The sequence below is a fragment of the Akebia trifoliata genome, chromosome 5 (genome assembly GCF_017979445.1).
Source record: "Akebia trifoliata isolate Shusen 1 chromosome 5, ASM1797944v1, whole genome shotgun sequence".
NCBI lineage: Eukaryota > Viridiplantae > Streptophyta > Magnoliopsida > Ranunculales > Lardizabalaceae > Akebia > Akebia trifoliata.
The window spans coordinates 34,198,039-34,216,848 of record NC_141379.1 but is presented as its reverse complement, the minus strand read 5'-3'; the positions used below and the strand labels follow the sequence as shown (position 1 = coordinate 34,216,848).

At 36.1% G+C, this 18,810-nt stretch overlaps 1 protein-coding gene across 1 annotated transcript; it reads right to left on the bottom strand.

Moving 5' to 3' along the window:
* Positions 1–909: 909 nt before the first annotated feature.
* Positions 910–17,042, bottom strand: LOC147402464 (zinc finger (CCCH type) helicase family protein). Its single transcript, XM_086444134.1, is given in 15 exon segments — positions 910–1,282; positions 1,285–1,366; positions 1,754–2,284; positions 4,615–4,809; positions 4,902–5,164; positions 5,246–5,390; positions 6,755–6,877; positions 6,960–7,243; positions 7,759–7,939; positions 8,014–8,160; positions 8,839–9,135; positions 9,799–9,946; positions 10,076–10,249; positions 12,025–12,202; positions 16,750–17,042. Coding segments are annotated over 15 exon segments (3,039 nt in total). The 5' UTR covers positions 16,910–17,042; the 3' UTR covers positions 910–1,151.
* Between the last annotated feature and the right edge of the window lie 1,768 nt (positions 17,043–18,810).

Sequence of the window (18,810 nt, the reverse complement as noted above, 5' to 3'; positions counted from 1 at the left end):
TGACAAGACATTCAGTAAACTTCTCTTTTCTAAATGATCCCTCAACCTCATTCCCACAATTTTCGGTAGTTGAACCCAAACTACCATTTTCTCATCTTCTTCACATAGTTAGGTTTTCCAATGGCGATTGCAATCATTCCGACGATCTTTGATCATAAATGACAAATGGAGAATGATATTATTTTAATTTTGAACATGTAGACATATTTTTTCGATTTATTTCAATGATTTATGTATTAAAAAAAAAATTGAAGCAAGAAGTTGAGATTCAATTTTCGATTTTTTATGATTACAACCATTTTATGAGGGAGCAGCAACTGAAGTAAATTTAGGAGAGTTCCGGAAGTTATAACACCTCAAACTTTGCTTTTCAACAGCAATTCATGGACGTTGGATTATGTGTTTGCTTCAGTAAAAAAGCACACAACAATGGCAAATGTTCCAGTTCAAAATACATGATAAGATCCTTGTCACGTTTACAAAACATTAAATGTTTAAAAAAAAAAAAAAAAAAACAAACAAAATACATAGCATTGGTTATGTTTTATTGGCTAAGCTGGTTTGAAGGTTCTCAGCACCTGTAAGCAACCCCAGGGTCATGAGTCATGCCATGTATATTTTAAGTTCAGAAACGCTAAAAATTGTATTGTATTTTCGCAATTTTCATCAATAAAGAATTATCGCCACCCGTGAACGTAGGCAATTTTGTCAAACCACGTAAATCTCATGTTCTTTGTTTTAATCTTCGTAGTTCATCATTCTTAATCAGTCGAAGGGAGCTTTTATGCAAGAACAGACCATACTCGACACAACCCATGAAATCATGGCTCCACTTGTTTCTCGTGTTACCATTCCTCATAATTTTAATGGTGTTGGATAATTGAACAATCATGTTGCAGTAATTTGTACTAGCATTGGACCATTGGATATTTTTTTGTAATTTATATTTAAAAATAATTAGTTTTGTGACCAAGTTGGAAATAAAACACACATGAGATTCTCAAACTCTCAAAACCCCTAATAACTTCTGATTATATATATATATATATAATAAACTACTAGTGCTAACCTCTATTCTCTATAACCAGTCTAACCCTGTACAATTTTATATTTAGAAAACTGATACTTCCCCAACCTTCAGAGCTCATGTTTCACTGGTTATTCTGCAGACACTTGTGAAGTTTGGCAGCATAATCTCCAAACTGGATGTCAGTTGGTGGATGAAGGTCAAAAACATATGAGACAGCCTTTGATACCATCATCGGCTTCTTTAAGATTATTTGTCTGAGACCTCGCCAAAGCTTGATTCATCAAGCAGAAATGACTCCGTGAGGAAGAAGAAACAATCCCTACCCAACTTTTCCACCTGAAAAAAACCAATTAACAGATAAGCCATCATCATCGTTATTACCATGTATGGTGATCACCATCACAAGAACTTGAATCGTTGATAGGTCCCACTGAGTTACGGGGCCACAACCCACAAGTTCTTTTAGGGAGAGACCAAATATAAGGCTACTATTAAGTCATGCAAATGCAACTCATTGGACAAACATGACTTGCAGTCCTATAAAATTTTAAATTTTCAAAATTTCAAGATGGGTGAGGATGCTTCATGAAGTGTTGGGCAAAGAATATGTGTGCAAGCTATTCCACCAGGTAGCACCAGGGATTCCCTTTATGTGATTATCCCATATTACATTTCATAGTATGGTGGAACTAAGAACATTGGAAGACTTGCAACAGATCGTACCTGAAGCTGTGAAAATCTGACATTGTTCATAGTAAGAATCACTCGTATTTCATATAAGGAGTCAGCCAAAATCCTGATAGCAAGATACTCAAAAAACTTCTGTAAGAGGTCCCTCTGACCTTCCAAGCTATCATCGACCGTGAACTTAGGGAACCACATAACACACTGAACATCTCTCCACGGGATGCTGTTTTCTCCTGCATTGGATATGATTGCCTGCAATGGATGACTCAAACCCCACATAATTCTGACGCCCAACAATGAGTCATCAAATATGGAGGTGTGTGGAAGACCTGTCGTGGAGATTATATTGGTTGGATCAAGGTATTGAGAGAGATTGGATGAAAAATGCAAATCGGTATCATCCAATAATAGAACGCATCCATTAGGAGTTGTGGGTAGCAAGCTCAGAAAAGAAGCGGCATCAGCATGTTCATTTCCTGGCATGCAAAAGCTTGGACTACCATTGAGTAATGGAACAGATGGGTTGACATCGTGAGAAAAGAAACATGAATTTCCATTACGGCATCCCTGCTCATCCACATATCAGAGGTTAAAAATAAAAATTATGTTTCCTCTGCACAAAGATTCATATCCAGCATAATCATGAAATATTCTGATGCAAATTCATAAACATTAAACTGTTGTTCCATTATTTCCTTTCTGAGACATAGTTTATGTATTCTTGATACATAAGCATGCGGTCAAAATTATGTGGTTGTATTTTTGTAAGGTAATCAAAACACTCCAGTATCCATCTAAGTACATAGCTATGGCTGCAGTGTAAGTGTGTAACTTGAAGAAGGTTCTCACTGAAAGACCATCCTCTAGGTCTTAACTATCAACAAGACCAACCCAGCCCCCCATCACCAGACTAACAAGCACACAAAACGCCAGATAATCTAAATACAAAAAAAAAAATGCAACAAGAAAATTAAACAGTAAGATCCTAACGAAGATGGAAGAGAAAAACAGGAATACCCCAATGTAACAATGCTGCTCAAACTCATGATGATTAATAGAATTGGTCAGAGCTTGTCAACAATGAACTGAAACATAGAAATTTTGTGATTCCAAGTAGTCAGAAACAGAAGGCTCTTAGGAAAGAAGTTTGGCTTCAGCCCCCTCATTATCATTATCAAAGATTTATCCCAAAAATCTGAGCTGGCTGAACAAAACTTAATTCTTCAATAAATTCAGTCAAAAGGCATGTCTCCCGTTGAGTCAAGAATCATCAAATCTACTTTCACTATCTCAATCCACGTCCTTTCAATCTGCCTTCCACTCTTTTAGAGCATTCCCTTGCACTTCACTTCTAATTGGGACTATTAACAGTCTTTGTTGTGCATAGACAAACATATCAATCAACCCTCCTTTAGCTTATCACCTATTAGGGCTACTACTACAGTTTCATGAGTGCTCACATTTCTTTCTTAGTCTTTTCACTCATCTATCTTAGCATCCTCATCTATGGATATGTTGTTTCTTGATTGCTCAAAATTCAGCTCCTTAAGTGTAGCCGGTCTTAATGCAGTCTTATAAAATTCCCCTTTTTATTTGATGGGGATTTTATCATCTATTGGGTATTCCCACAATTTCACAAATGAACTCATTTCTAATTTTATATTTCACGGTCTTTCCACATCCATCTCAGCATCCTTGTTCGTGCTATTGCTAAATATGTGACCATGTTGTTTCTTCATCGACCAACACACAGCTCCATAAAGTATGGCCAGTCTTAACTGCAGTCTTATAAAAATTTCCTTACGGTTGATTGGGATATGACGGTCATATAGCACTCCAGAAGCATCCTCCACTTTAACCAACCAGCTCTAATTCTATAGGGAGCATCATCTTCAATCTCTCCATCCTTGTAAAAATAGCCAAGATAACAAAAAGTGTCTCCAGAATCTGATAGGAAACTAATTGAGAAAACCACCATGAAGACAACAAAAATTGACAATTACAGGAAAAATGATTATTGTTCTTTTTTGGATATTTTGATAGTTGGTACGATGACATGTGACACCTTAGGATTGACAAATGGGTGATGCAATCCATATTTCATTATGTTTGATTTTTGCACAAAATATCAAGACTCAAAAGTTTGGCAGTTTTTGTGGTATAACACAAAATCCAAGCTTTGCCAAGTTCATGAGTGAATGCATCAAAAGGGAAGAAAGTTATGACATTGTTTTCTATATTTGGTTTTGCAATTAAAAAAATCATAACAATATGGCATAGGGATAAAATGTGCAGACTAGGAGTTCCATGTTCAAGGTTTAGTCAAAATTGCTCTAGGTAAATTTACAGATTGTGGAGTAGAAACATTACAGGATGAAAAAACGATAAGCTTCCTCTGGAATTTTCCACACAGATTTGAAACAACTCAACAGTGCATGAGAGTAGATCTAACCACAACTCAAGTCCAGGTTTCTTTTGATAGAGAACCCAATGATATTTCAAACACTATAGATAACAAGTATGATTCATAGAGTGCCATCAAGGACCATCTGGGCAGACCTTTCATTTTTGTAAGATGCCGAGAAGATACATAACATAACCTCAACTTCTCTTGTCCTCTCCATCATTATCATCAAAGCTTATCCCAAAATGAAGAACAAATCTTGGGACAAGGCTTTGGTGATGATGAGACATCAAAATTAGTTTTACCTGTTCAAAAGATGTCATTTCCTCCTACTGTCTTGTTCTATCTTGGTCAAGAAGTCTTGTTCCATCAGCTTAACAAGATGGTGTGATGGACTATATAAACTTGATGACAGACTAAAAAAACAAGGACTTGATGAACATATATGAGATATATATATATAGTAATAAATTGAATGGGACAAGTGGAACACCTGAAAAGAAAAGTAGAATTTGCAGATAGGTCTTTTGGCTTGAAGGGAATGAGAAAAGGAACATTGACTGCCTCTGTTGCACAATCCATTCATAAAGAATTTACATAGAGAAACTTCATTCCTGCCAAGAGAACCCACATCATCTACAGATTTTTTCTGATCTCCAGTGGTGTCTTCTGTATACTGAACTCTAATCTGATTAACAGAACCAGGGAACAAAAGATCAATTTTGATGGCAAATACATTACGATACCAGCGCAAAAGGCACAAGACACAAGAAATAATACCTCCTTGATAATGGTTCCCAACTGTTCAGCCACAGCGTTGGATTGAAAGTGGTAAGAACTGACAAAAGGTAAAGTACGACATGTCCTTGTTTCAGAAGTTGGATCAAGGAGTTCATCAGTGGCAAAAACTGCACCCGTATCTGGCAGAGATTGAAGATGGCATGTGTGCTCAAATTCGTAAGGTTCATAGTAAGAGGGTAGTCCATTTGATGTAGCAATAAATTGGGGACGGAACCGGTGCAGTACATTTAGTATATCTTCATCTGAAAGGAAAGAAGATCAAAACTTTCAAATGAGTGTTCACTTATGAGAGTTTATGTTTGATAATGACTATAAAACCATACATATTTCAGAAACATGATGTAGTGATTTCTGCACAAGATTATGGGAAGAGCACCACTCCTCTTCAAGTTTAGGGAATGGTATTTGAGTAGCTTTTGGCACATCAGACTTGAGAAGTTGTTTCAGCCGCTCAAGGCGATGGTTATCCTTCAGGAAAAAAAAACGGGACAATAATTAACTAGACACATTCAAAATATGTGAAATGTAAACAAATGAAATTTCAAATGCCACCCAACAGGTACCTAGCTAAATTAACATTATGAAATACTACAAGAAATGAACGGTAACAAGGGTATGTGATTTCTTCTGTTTGGTTAATAAAGAGAGAAGCAAGAGGTAATCTGGCATGTAACATCATTGCTATTACGATCAAACCTAGGTAACTTAAAAAGGGAAGAGTGCAGCATTGTCAAAAGTGTTGACTAATGCAATATGCCATCAATAGGAAATCAATACAGGCATATGTGATGCAGATGAATGCCAACATTTCATATTTCCCATGCCACCATCCAACCCTCTCCCATATATTTGGATTCATTTATACAGATTAAATTTTGCCATCCATTCAACCTAGGGTTGTATCCTATTTTGATGCTCGTAGCCTCAAATCCTATCTCATTACCACAATCTGTGCCCTTCCCTCCTCTTTATTAGAGCAAGCTTTCAACTACTCCAATGGCCTCCTTCCCAAATCTATCAATAGCCTTCCTTGCACATGACCAACCCATCTCTAATGAGTCTTATGTTACTGCCTATAAAGATACTTACACATTTCCTCAAATACGCTCGTTTATGCATGTTGTTTCTTGCTTGACCAACATTCCACACAGTAAAGAAACACTGGTCCTGTGGTTGTCCTATAAAAATGTTCCCTCAAGTCTTATTGGTGTGGTCAGATAATACGGAAGCATATCTTCACCGAGACAGCCAGCTCTAGTTCTCAGGGTAACACCCTCCTCAATCAATCCCTCCTTGTGGATGAAATCCAATATTCTATTTGGGAAATATCGTTGACTTATTGTAAGAAGCACATAACTCTTTTAGAAATTGCTACATATGTATGATGTATGCGAGGGATTAAAAACTCTGAGTGACAAGGCTTTTTTTACATCAGTGAAACAAAAAACTATGATTGCTGCCCACCAAGATATAAAATCCTCAAAATGAAGATATTAGCGTACATTTGCACACATACAATATACATATATGTGCAATACAGCACAATGAAAAAATATTGGTTGTGTTTCCCTTAATTGTTGAGTTGAACACATTTAAAAATTTATGTTTTCAACCATGCCTTCTGAATGGATAAAACATTTCCAAATATCACTTGTGCAACAGGAAAGGAAACAGCAAAGAATTATCATAATTGAGATTGATCAAAGTTACTATCTTAGCTTGGAAAGACCTATAAAGTACTCAAGCTGGTATTTATTTAGAGGTGTGCCATGTCCATTTTCTCCTTACATGAAGTATGTGATGCTCCCTTAAAGCAGAAGATAGAAATTTACCTTAAAAACACGTTGCCAAAATTGATATGCACATAGGTTTCCCATGAGTGTCACTTCCTTTCTGCCAGTTAGGATGGTGCTGTCAGTATTCCCCTCAAAGTAGCTGTCTATGTACTCGGCAAACTGAGGAGTGTAAATAATAATCAGAAACAGAAGATCACTGGGCTAACTGCCTAAACCATGCATGTAAAAGCTGCAATAATACCAGAGATTCCTGCCCGAAAGGATGAAATATGGGCAGAGGTTGTTGATCCATCAATATACCAATCAGAATGCCTTCTCGAAGAAGTCCAATTTCTCCAAACTTGAGTACAAGCACCGAAGCATCAAAAGACAATGAGAGACTAGCAAGCAACCGTCCGTAAAATGTTGGCTCATACCGGCCCCTATGAGAATTTGGCTTTTCCAGTGCATGAATATGAACAAGCAAACTTAATGCATCTTCAATCACTTCAGAATCTGGTGGATCCAAAGCCTTCTGCAACAAGACTTGAGAACATCAAAGTCCATATGTTAGACATTGCACTAAACAAAGAGTTCCCAGTCTACACTCATGCAGGAAACATTGAAACAGAAATTGGGGACAGTAAGCAAGACTTGGCAGAAATGTAAACATTGAAACACACACATCATGTGTAGAATTTTTGGAAGAAATTCAAGAATGTTGGATTAAAAAGAAACAAAACTCTAATTAATGTTTTGTAATAAAATTGCAAATAATTGAATTATTCACTCCTAAAAGTTCTAAATGGAAATATATGGGACTTGTTGGCCCCGGCAGACGGTAAAGATGGCATGTCACAACATCGTTATGTGGAGTATACACAGGAGAGGTCCTGATTCAATGGGTCCATGTAGGAGATTCATAAAGCAAAAACAATATTTCTCACGTCAATTATTACCATCTTACCTATCACATCCTTTTGGACAGTAAGCACAAAAAGTTTCTCCAACAAACAATCTCACAAGGAAGTGAGAACGTGATCAAGTACTCAACACCATACCTTTGGGATCATTGATGGCTTTTGATTCAGCACAACAAACCAGAAGCACTTGCTGCCTCAATGATAGTCTCAATATGGATGGAGGTTCATAATCATTCAACTTATTGAAAAATGATCGAGTTACCAATCGATAAATCTGACCATCACAAGTCCGACCAGTCCTCCCCCTACGTTGCTCAGCCTGCAGCGAATCATTGTAATCAATTAATCACGTCTTAACAAAATCTAAAACCAACTATAAGATGCTCTTAGTACCTGGGACTTAGACACCCAGACAAGCTCTGCTGATTCTTTTTTCCTATTATTGTCCCAGAAGACTTGTAAAGATCTGCAAGAGTCTATGACAAAGGCTACTCCAGGTATTGTAACTGATGATTCAGCAATATTTGTAGCTAGTATAACCTGGAATAAAAACCCAAATTTTTAAAAGACTGCTAATGTTATTAAAATGAGTCACGTGTGTATGCAGTTCACATCATTTAAAGATGATTCTCATTATTTACCAAAAAGAAAGAAAGCTTGTCTTCAAATTGAATCAGGTCCAAAATATTAAATAAAGGGGCAACTAACATAAATAATATAGCCAGATATAGCAGAGAAGTGACATGGAAGTTTCATAGCAAACCCCTCCTACTTTCTATTTAGGAAGTGATAAAGGGGTCATGAAAACAACTTTGTGGTTTTACCATCATCATTTCTAATTGTGCTTCTTACTCAGGCATGTGTGATACATAGTTAATATTCCAGATGGGCCAGAGTTCGTACGAAATTCTATGCTCTATATTTTAGCGCCTTTTCCTTCCTTACTTCAACCAGAGTGTCAACCTTTGGATGCTTAATATCCAAAGCCAAGTCATATCATAGTAGTCAAGATCCATTTGCTTCCTATTTTATAAAATGACAGAAACATGTTTTTCCACAACAAAATCGAGGGGTTGCTTATCCAGATTATCCTTGCATATCTCTCTACCATGAATTTTAAAAATAAGCAGGTGGCCACAAACAAGCCAACAACACTAAGTAGTAATACTTACCGAAATAAAAACAAAAATTAATAAATAACATTAATTAGTAAGATACCTTACGGTGGGACTTCCATATTTTCATAGCCATAAGGGCTTGGTCAGTGTCAATGCTGCGATGTAGAATGTGAACTATAAAGGAAGAACGGAAGGGTCTTAAAAGAGACCATTGCTGCTCCAGTGAATAGTATGTTGGGAGAAAAACCAATATGCTCTTTTCAATGTCAGGCTCGGTTTCATGAATGTGCAACACAAGATCATGAACAAGTTTGTGCACTTCAGGCTTGATTTCAGCATCAGAAGAGGGGCTTGGCCCAGAAACGGATTCTGAATCTTTTCCAAGAAGTTCAGCAACCTGGTGGGCAATCAGGTCAGAATAATCATTAAATATTTCTCTCCATATAAATAATAGGGCTGTCTAACAGATCAGGTTCAGGCAAGATCAAGTGGTTGACAATCCAATATAATGAACACAATAATAATAATAATAAAATAAAGATATAGTCAACATATATTGCACAATACATGGCATTATGAATATACTTATATAATTGGATCAAGTTTTATTGGATAGGAGTACAGTTGATCCAGAACTGATCCAATATCCAATAGGATCAATTAACCCCCATTGGAAATCAAAATTTTGATCAAGATCCTAAATTACCAATCAGATCAGACATTGACAGCCCTTTGTACAAGCACCCAAAATTCATGACAATAGATAAACTATGAAGTATGCAAGAACAGACAATAAGATGCATGGCAATAGGCACTGGAAAAACATGCTAACTATTCAAGAATACCCACTACCCATAGTTTTAATAATGAGATGGCCATTGTTATACTCATACATCCATGGATTTACGTTCAGAAAGTTGCAACAATTACTGAATCATGCGTGACAACTAAACAGTGATCACAAACATCAAAACCAGATATAACAATATAAGCAGAGATACATTTATTAAGTCTTGCCCTGAATGAATAAAGCAAATATATGTGAAATGGAGTTGATTGCCTGTTCAAGATACAAAACTCTTCGTTCGAAATTTGTTTGTTGGGAGGAGTTTGGGATTGCCAGCACTTCAACCCTTTCACCCCTACCAAGATCCCTGAAGTAATCCCTGTATCTTGCAATATCCGCTGTAGCAGACATCAATACCAACCTTGACAAATATGAAAAACATCAGATATTGAAGAAATAGTTAAAAATGCATAGGATACAGGCAGTTAATTTAAATTTCTGAAATCACTTTTTTAAAATTCAACCTGACCAAATCAAGTCAAAATCCAACCTCAAATCATTGTTTTTCAGCAGAAATTGCTTCACACATGTAAGAACGAGATCAGATTCCACAGATCTTTCGTGCACCTCATCAAGAATGATAACCTTATATTTAAGTGCATCCATCCCTTTATCTCGCATTTCATCCAACAAAACCCCGGCAGTTTTGAAAACAATTTTTGACCTGTGATATTAATATAAAACATAGTGAGGGGAATGCAAAGACAAATGGACAAACTGTATGCATCATATGCTGGGAAAACAATGACATCATGTAACAGCGAAAGAATGAGAGTAACAAAACAACAATCTTTTTCCATACTACTTACACTAGCAGGAAAAAAAAAACTTAGAATTGATAAAGAGCAACAACAAGAACAAAAGGTCATAGCACTTTTGCATCATTTTTTTACCAAGGACTGGGTCCTTGCCTCTTTGGTTTATCCCCTTCCAAAGGTACAATCTCATATATAAATGTTCAATAACATTAGATAAAGCAAAATTTCACTGAAGCAAAACACATATAGCCTGAGTAATTTACAACAAAAAAAATTGAGCATATTAATGCAACCCCTCCAAGCCATAAGCACCTTGTTGTACTCAACATCCTCCCCAATGCACAAAGATGAAACCTACCTTGATCTGTCAAAAAAGAGCCTGCTAGATGTCCAGGAACTAGTCCTTTACCATGGAGACAAGGCGTACACTCGGGCATTGCAAATCAACAATATCCAATACTTTGCTAAAACTGATACGTGTTATCACCAAAGAAGAAATAGAGTTATTTCCAAGGTTTCTAAAGCTCCTTGACAAATATTAAATGACAATAACATTGACTTTAAGAGTTTTCATCATCATTTTATGCCTTATGGGGTGGAATGTTGAGCATTCAAGATTTGGAAAAGTGTTGGAATAGCCTCGATAGGTGATAAACTAAGTGGAAATTTGATGGAGATTGTTTGGCCACAATAATGAATGTCAATTCCAGTCCCAGTTAGAAGAAATGTTCAAATTGAAGATTCTAAAAGAGAAGAAAGAAAGCCAAAAAGAATGTGGATTGGGATAGAGAGAGTGGATCAGAAAACAGTAAAATTGACAAAAGACGTCCAAGACAGAATTGAATGGAGGAACAAGATTCATCCACACATTCAACATATACTGCAGTCTTTGTTCAGTATTGACCATCGATCTTATTACAAAAGATTGATCCTTGATCTTTCAAGTCATTAGGTTTCCTTTTACAAATGTCGGATCGAGATCCACTGATCCAACCATATTTGTGCCAAAGTACAGTGTTCTTGTGGTGCATATAGAACTTTTGATGACCATGGTGTAGACATGTTGAGGATCAAATACTGAAAACTGACAACCAAGGTTTAACCCAATCAACGATCAAGTGCCGTATGAGCCACACGAGAAACACAAACCCAACATTCAGTTAAATGAAAAATATTTAATAGTTCCAAATCCAATACTCACTACCATCAAAGACAAAGATTTGGGTAAGTACTTAACCCTGTAAGCAACAAGGGAACATAAAGGGCTTCATAATTGACTGGATCAAAGTGCATGGGCAAAATAACCAAAGAAAAAAAAAATGATGCCACAATTGCCAAACCGTATTGACAGTAGTCTAAGTGGGTGAGTACATAAAAGCTTAAGTATGCACAAAGAGAAAATTTGATCAAGACCCAAACTAAGCCCAACTAAGTTTACAAGTAATGGTAAATGTGAGGGGAAAAAAAGACAGCTACGACTGTTTCAAATGGACTGATACCACCCTATCTATATTGTCATCAAAAAAAAAAAAAAGATACCACCCTACTATCTATATAACAACACATTTCAAAATTTTGATGCAAAACCACGGTTTTAAAAAGGAACTGCAGTTTTTGCATGTTGAAGAGAGATCAACCTTTCAAAATTACCTTCTCTATTAAAGTCGTACTTTAAGCATACCTTGCGGATGCGACCTTTGAATGACCGATATGATATCCAACCTCGCCTCCCACCTCACATTGTTGAGCTTTTGCTACCATTCTAGCTACAGCTACAACAGCAAATCTTCTAGGTTGGGTACATAATATGGGCTCCATTCCTTCTTGTAATAGATATTGAGGGACCTGAGAGCTCTTCCCTAAGACGATAAAAAAGAGAGAACGGAAAAACAGAACAGTTCATACTTTCTGCCAAGTACAAAAAACACAAGTGCATGCCTAAGACTTGATAAAGAAGAAAAAAGAAAAAAGGAAATATAGATGGAATGATTTAAATAACCAACTACATGAATTAGAAACAATCCAGAAATTTTCAGCTTATTTATTGAGGGCATGCATAAAATCAATTGAATTTTCCACTATAACAAATCCTTTACAGTATAAACATTTCAAACTCTCTAAATTTAACATCACATTTATAAAATGAGAATGAAAAAAAAAAAAAAACATGATCAGCACAACAAAAACCACCCTCGCAGCCACTTCTAATAAAATTCCACTGCAATACGAAACTAACCTAGATTCCACACTAAGATTTTGAAAGTGAACCCCAAATTTGCTGTTAATGGAAGATACAACATCAACGAAATGAAATAATAACAAACAACTAGCAGCATTCCAAAATTCAACTTGAAATAATCTATATAAAGATTTTAAGCAGAATCTATGGACAATGCGAGTGCAAAAATACACAAGAGAGGCACGTCCCCTCGAGATTCATGCATCTTGATCCAACACCCGAGAAATTGATAAATCGAGAAGCTGGTCATTTGGACTTCTTATATGAGTTGTCCATGTGGCATCATTTGATTGATGTCATGCGGCACACCATACATGGAACAAAGTTCAATACAAATTTAATCTTAACAGCAAAGATCTCATTAGAGATACTCTTTTGTCAATGGAATTAATCCCTTGATTTCACGGGCGGGAGGGGGGGGGGGGGGGAGGCTTGAAAACACCTATTTAACGACCTCGATCCCATTGGGAGAACCCAACTTGTATGAGATATTGTATTAGAAAATTGAAAGGAGCCTGAGAAAATAGTCATAGGAATTTGGTAATGAACCTCATAAAAGTATGTTGTTATTGAAGAAGGTGCCACTTAGCTAAGTGCTAAAGGCTTGAGGAGAGTTGATCCCAAGACCTAAGTTCAAACCCCGTCGAACCCACTTTCATCTCCATTAACCACTAACCCCTTGCTTGCTTAGCAAAAAAATCATGTTGTTATTGAAGCATCACCATTGCTATCTTGATTGTAATGCACACCTTGAGGCATTAACAGAATCTAAGAAATTGTGTACATAATTTGTACCCATTTGTTTGAATGTTAGATATATAATGTGTTTTGATTCCCTTTTTTTCCACTAACATCAACCTCGTTCCAATGACAAAAAATGCCATCTACAATGGGGGCCCTGTAGTTGGACCTACACCATCATAACCATTCACATCTAAAGTCTTAGAAACTCGCATCTTCTCATTATTTTGAACCATCAACCTTGTTGTCGTCACCACAAAGTGCAAGCCCAAGTTGCAACTCAACTATAAGTGTTGCCATCTTCATTGTCGCAACTAGAACCTGCAAGTGCCAAGAAGCATATGCCATCAATGAAAGCTGTCAACTTCAATTTCAAGACCAGAACTTGTGGCACCGAGAAGCATCTATCATCACAGAGAATCGACGCCTTTAGGCCCAAAACTAGAACATGGGGGTTGCCGAGAAGAATATGTCACAACCAAGTATTGTTACCTTCATTGTCATAACAAGAACCTAGAGGCTTCCACCGACTTCAGATGTTGGGAAAGAATATTTCCTCTTTCTATAAATTTTTATTTTCCATTGTGTAATGGGGGAACCCCAAGATCATAACAGCATTTGAGGTGGGTACATGACCCAATATCCATTGCACACACATTGCCAAGCCAAAACTGGGTAACACATCCAAGATCCATCTTGGACCCCCATAACTCAAGATCCATCTCAATTTCAATAATTGACTGGAGATCCATATAACATTTTGACTCATTTCTAGACCTAATACCATACCCTGCATACTCTTGTGGCCCAGATTTAAACCACCATTGAAATTTTTAACCAAAGGCCTATCAACGATCCATAGCTCACCAGGCTTATCTTTTTGGACTGATTCAAGGCTCGACGACAGAATTTTGATTATGCCATGGAAAGCTAACTCAATTTGACGACTCACAAAGAGAAACTTCAGCAACTACTTAAAAAGCCTCAATTTTGTTCAACTGAACATTGGATGCCCATATCAAAATTTGAAGGATTAACTGTTCACAAGGGCAACTCAGAGGTTATCATGACTCCGCAATCAGCATATATAATGCATTTGAATTGCAGCCTCCATCTTGTAAGGCAGTCCATGTTGCATGTATTAAAATTTTAAAATAAAATGATCCATAGTGCGTAAAACTTTGATTCATATTGCATCAATGATGAGGCTTTTTCTAATCTCTCACCCAAAATGAAAGCCAAGATGAATTTTACCCACTCTCTCACTTGGAATCATAAACAAGTCAGTGTAATTTTTCAAAATTATCAGATGAAGTGGGGTAGGTTTCTGAAATTAACTAATGAAACAGGTAGTCTCCCAACCTCTCAATGGGGTTCATACCCAAGCCGATGTAGTAAACTGAAATTATTTGATGAAATGAAGTATTTAATTTGGTTTTAGCAAGAACATGGTAGTTTCCAACCATTCAATTGGATTGTTACCCATGAATGGGAGTTTTCCAATCTATCAATTGGATCTTTACCCAAGTCAAGTGTTTAACCTAGATCCAATTTCACCTTTTAGCCCCTTATAACCAACCCCGATACCTGTTAAAGCATACGGCGCATCCTATAAGGCTATAAAAAGGCATAAGATACATTGTGTCATTATCATTGTATCTTATCAAAAATGGCAAGTTGTGATGAAGAGCCATATACTTACTATATATCAATTAGCATCATCTATTTTAGGAGGTATTGGTGATTACAATATTTAGATTTAAAAAATATTAGTGATTTAGGTTAATTAGGATCTTTATATTAAATTACTTTCTATACTTGCTTGATGTAATCCATATAAATATCCTATCAAAGTTTATGCAATAACAAGAGTTTGTCCATGCCTATGGCACGGGCATCCTCTTTGGTGTTAACTGGGTAAAAGAGGAAAGAAAATAAAGTTGGAGGGTATTATTGGAAAAGAGGATTAGAGGAAAGGCAATAAAGTTGGGGGTATTCTTGGAAAGGGATAGGAGAAAATATGATCAAGTAGAAAGTTGTCCTCGAGATAAGGTGAATTTATCATTCGCTCCCCTTTGGGTCTTGAGAGAACGGAATGGAAGAAAAGTAATGAAACCAGCGATGGCTACTAAATAACCTCCTTCGACTTTCTCAATAATAAAACCTTTGACCTTTGTATTCGTTCGCCAAATCTTGTTCTTTATGGGGAGATAGATTGAGACGGGGGACAACCGTCCTATTTTATTACATTGATCATACAAGAATTTCAATAAAGTTTATTTGACCTATATCAAAGTCTAAGCTCTACTAAAAACACAATCTTGGCAAACCACTTTTTAGCGATGGCACCACTATCGTTGTCGAACATATCTCTTTTTTTTTCTTGGAAACCTTCATAATCTACACACTCACGAATCTCCACTTTCTTTTTATCTAAAACCTCCCCAATGAGAGTTTTGTATTCAAGTTGCAGGATCCTACTTCATACACTCTTTAGAGAATCATGACAGATCTGATCTAGTGAGCTACTAGCTCCGAAATACTTGATAAAAAATAGTAGATACACAAGTGGTGGATTTCACAGACAGACGATGACCATCGACAAGCACAATTTGGATTTTCAACCATCCATGAACATTTAATTTCATGAGATCAAGAACAATTATTCAATGAAACTAGTTAGAACCATGCAATTGCAGGAGGGTGTTAAAGAATAAGATGGGTCATATAAAGATGAATGAGATACATTGTTCCCTTGTTAATACATCTTATCAAAAACGGCAAGTTGTGAGGACATATATATATCATATGTATTAATTAGTGTCTTCTACATTAGGAATCGGTGATTATGATATTTAAATTCAAAATATATAAGTGATCTAGGTTAATTAGGATCTTTACATTATATTTAATTTATACATCTTGGTTGATGCAATCTCTATAAATAGCCTATCAAGGTCTACATAATAATCACCAAAGAATTTCAATAAAGTTTCTTCTACAGTACCAACCTTGGATACCTGTTCCAAACATTCATCTTAGAAAAACAAAACAAGGGAACAAGTTCCAAGGTCTGCCAAGCTAGAAAAAAGGGGAAAAAACCATTTAAAGCTATAAGCCAAGCAATTTTCAACCGCAATTAAGATGAATCAGGATTATTCTCCTAAAACAAAGTAGTTGAGGGGACATTGTGATCTCATTAGAAATAATTTTAGCAAGGAAATCGATCCCTGGATTTCATGAAAGATTTTTTCTTACAAATTTTCCAATCAAACTAGTAAATCAGTTTGAATACTAGTTTGAAAGAACCAGAAGATGTAGAAAAAAAAAATTAAACTTCTATAAATTATGCATTTGTTGTTAGTTGTTACAGTTCTAAGAAGCAAAAAATAAAAAAAAAATAGAAAAAAGAGTAAATCGAAGTACCGCAACCAGTCTCCCCGATGATCAAAGTTACTCGATTCTCTTGAACCTTCTCGATGATTTTAGCTCTAAGTGCCGCTACTGGTAGAGAAGAGAATCGAGAAGAAGAAGGAAACGAAGTAGAGAAAGAAGATGAACACGAAGAAGTAGGAGAAGACGCCATGGCTGAACCTGAAAGCTTCGAAAAACTTTTTTTCTTCTCCGCTAAAAACCAGAGCTTTGTTTTTTCTCTCTTTTAAGGACTCTCACTCGTCATACTTTCTCCCGCCTTTGGTTGCAGCTCCCAATTTGGGGCTATAAGTAGAGGAATTTGCCAGGTCACGCACCCTCTTATGCCTTCGTCACCACGTTAAATGGCCAACTGTGGGTCCCATTTAAAAGTGAGTTTGGCCCCACCAGAGTTAAAAAAAACATGGGACGACGATAGTGATGTACGGATGAACTACTGTGAAGCAAAGATGAAAGATGTTCTTTACACGTCATCGATGCATCGAGATTGATGAAAATGTATCGTGTTTACGTTCCTAACAGGGCACTAGAGTTTGCCACGGGCCATCTTCTTTGGACGATAAGGGGGTAAAATAATAAATAATAAATAATAAATAAATAAAAGTGAATATATATTATTAAAAACGTGTAACACACCCCCCAACACAAAATCATAAATCATTTGCCTCGTGATGTGCATAATCATAAATCTTTTATTATGTATCCCAATGTAGATGATCTACGATTTTGTGATGAGAGCGCGTGTTAGAGAAGGGTATCATATTAGAGTAATGTTGGGGTGGCATAGCAGTTTTACTATGATTCTCACAATTCTGATGTGGTTTAATATCCACGTCATCCACTTAATGAGTCAGTAACCACATCATCTTTTATTATTAAAAAAATAGAAATTTAATGAAGAAGTTAAAAAAATAGAAACTTGAATTAGTCGTTGCTATCGTTTAGTGAAGAATAGGGATCATTGTTTGCGATGAATGCTTCAAACTTCAATGGAGCTTTCGAGATTCAAGGAGAAGACAAAATAAGAGAGAGAGAGTGAGTGAGTGAGTGGAGCTTTTGTTCAACGTCAGTTATGGAATTTTCAATAGTAAAATCCAAAAGGCCAAAATAAAAGACAAACAAATACTTGATGAGCCATAAATACTTAAGTATTTGGGCTTGTTAACTTCAATCTAAGAAATAAGGAGAGAAGAGAAGAAGATAGGAGATGACTTCATCTAAGAAATAAGGAGAGAAGAGGAGAAGATGTTAGCTTCTTTACCAAGTTTCTATTTTTTTAACTTCTTCACCAAGTTTCTATTTTTTTTTTTTAATAATAAAAGATGATGTGGCTGCTAACTCATTAAGTGGATGACGTGGATATTAAGCCACGTTAGAATTGTGAGAATCACAGTAGAACTACTATGTCACCCCAGCATTACTCATCATATTATCACGACTATTAAAAAAATTAAGATTAAAAAATAGAAAATGAAAAACAACAAAATGGGTTAAAGAAGCAAAAAGAAATGATAAAATAAATATAGTATAGGTAGATGATACATTTGTCCAACAGGAGAAGACATTTAACTATATCTCAAAAAATACAAAATTGTAACAACTTAATTGTGTTTTATAATATAGATGTTTACACAACTATCCCAAGAGAATTTTTAGAGTACCCTTCGAAGGGAGGAAAGCTCAATGTAAATACAATGTCTTTTATAATCCTAGAGATCGATTTTTCTTTTTTGGGTAGGTTTAGGTAGCATTTGGAAAATTTTGGACTTATTCTAAGTGAATTCCTTTTTAGGTAGCGTTTAGGAATTTTGGGCTTATAGGACATGTGGGGATGGCAGAGAGGTTTGTTTAGAAGTAGGGATATGAAATAGACACAAAAATCCATGTGTCATATTATAAAGGAGAGCCAATGATGGGGTCAAAGCTAGAAACTCTCTTCGGAACCAACTCAAAAATCTATATTGCTTCAAGCTTCTCAGGTTCCCGAGGGTATTGATAAATTTGAAATTATCATTTTTGACAAGAATGAAATTACGTTTTTAGTTAATGATTAAA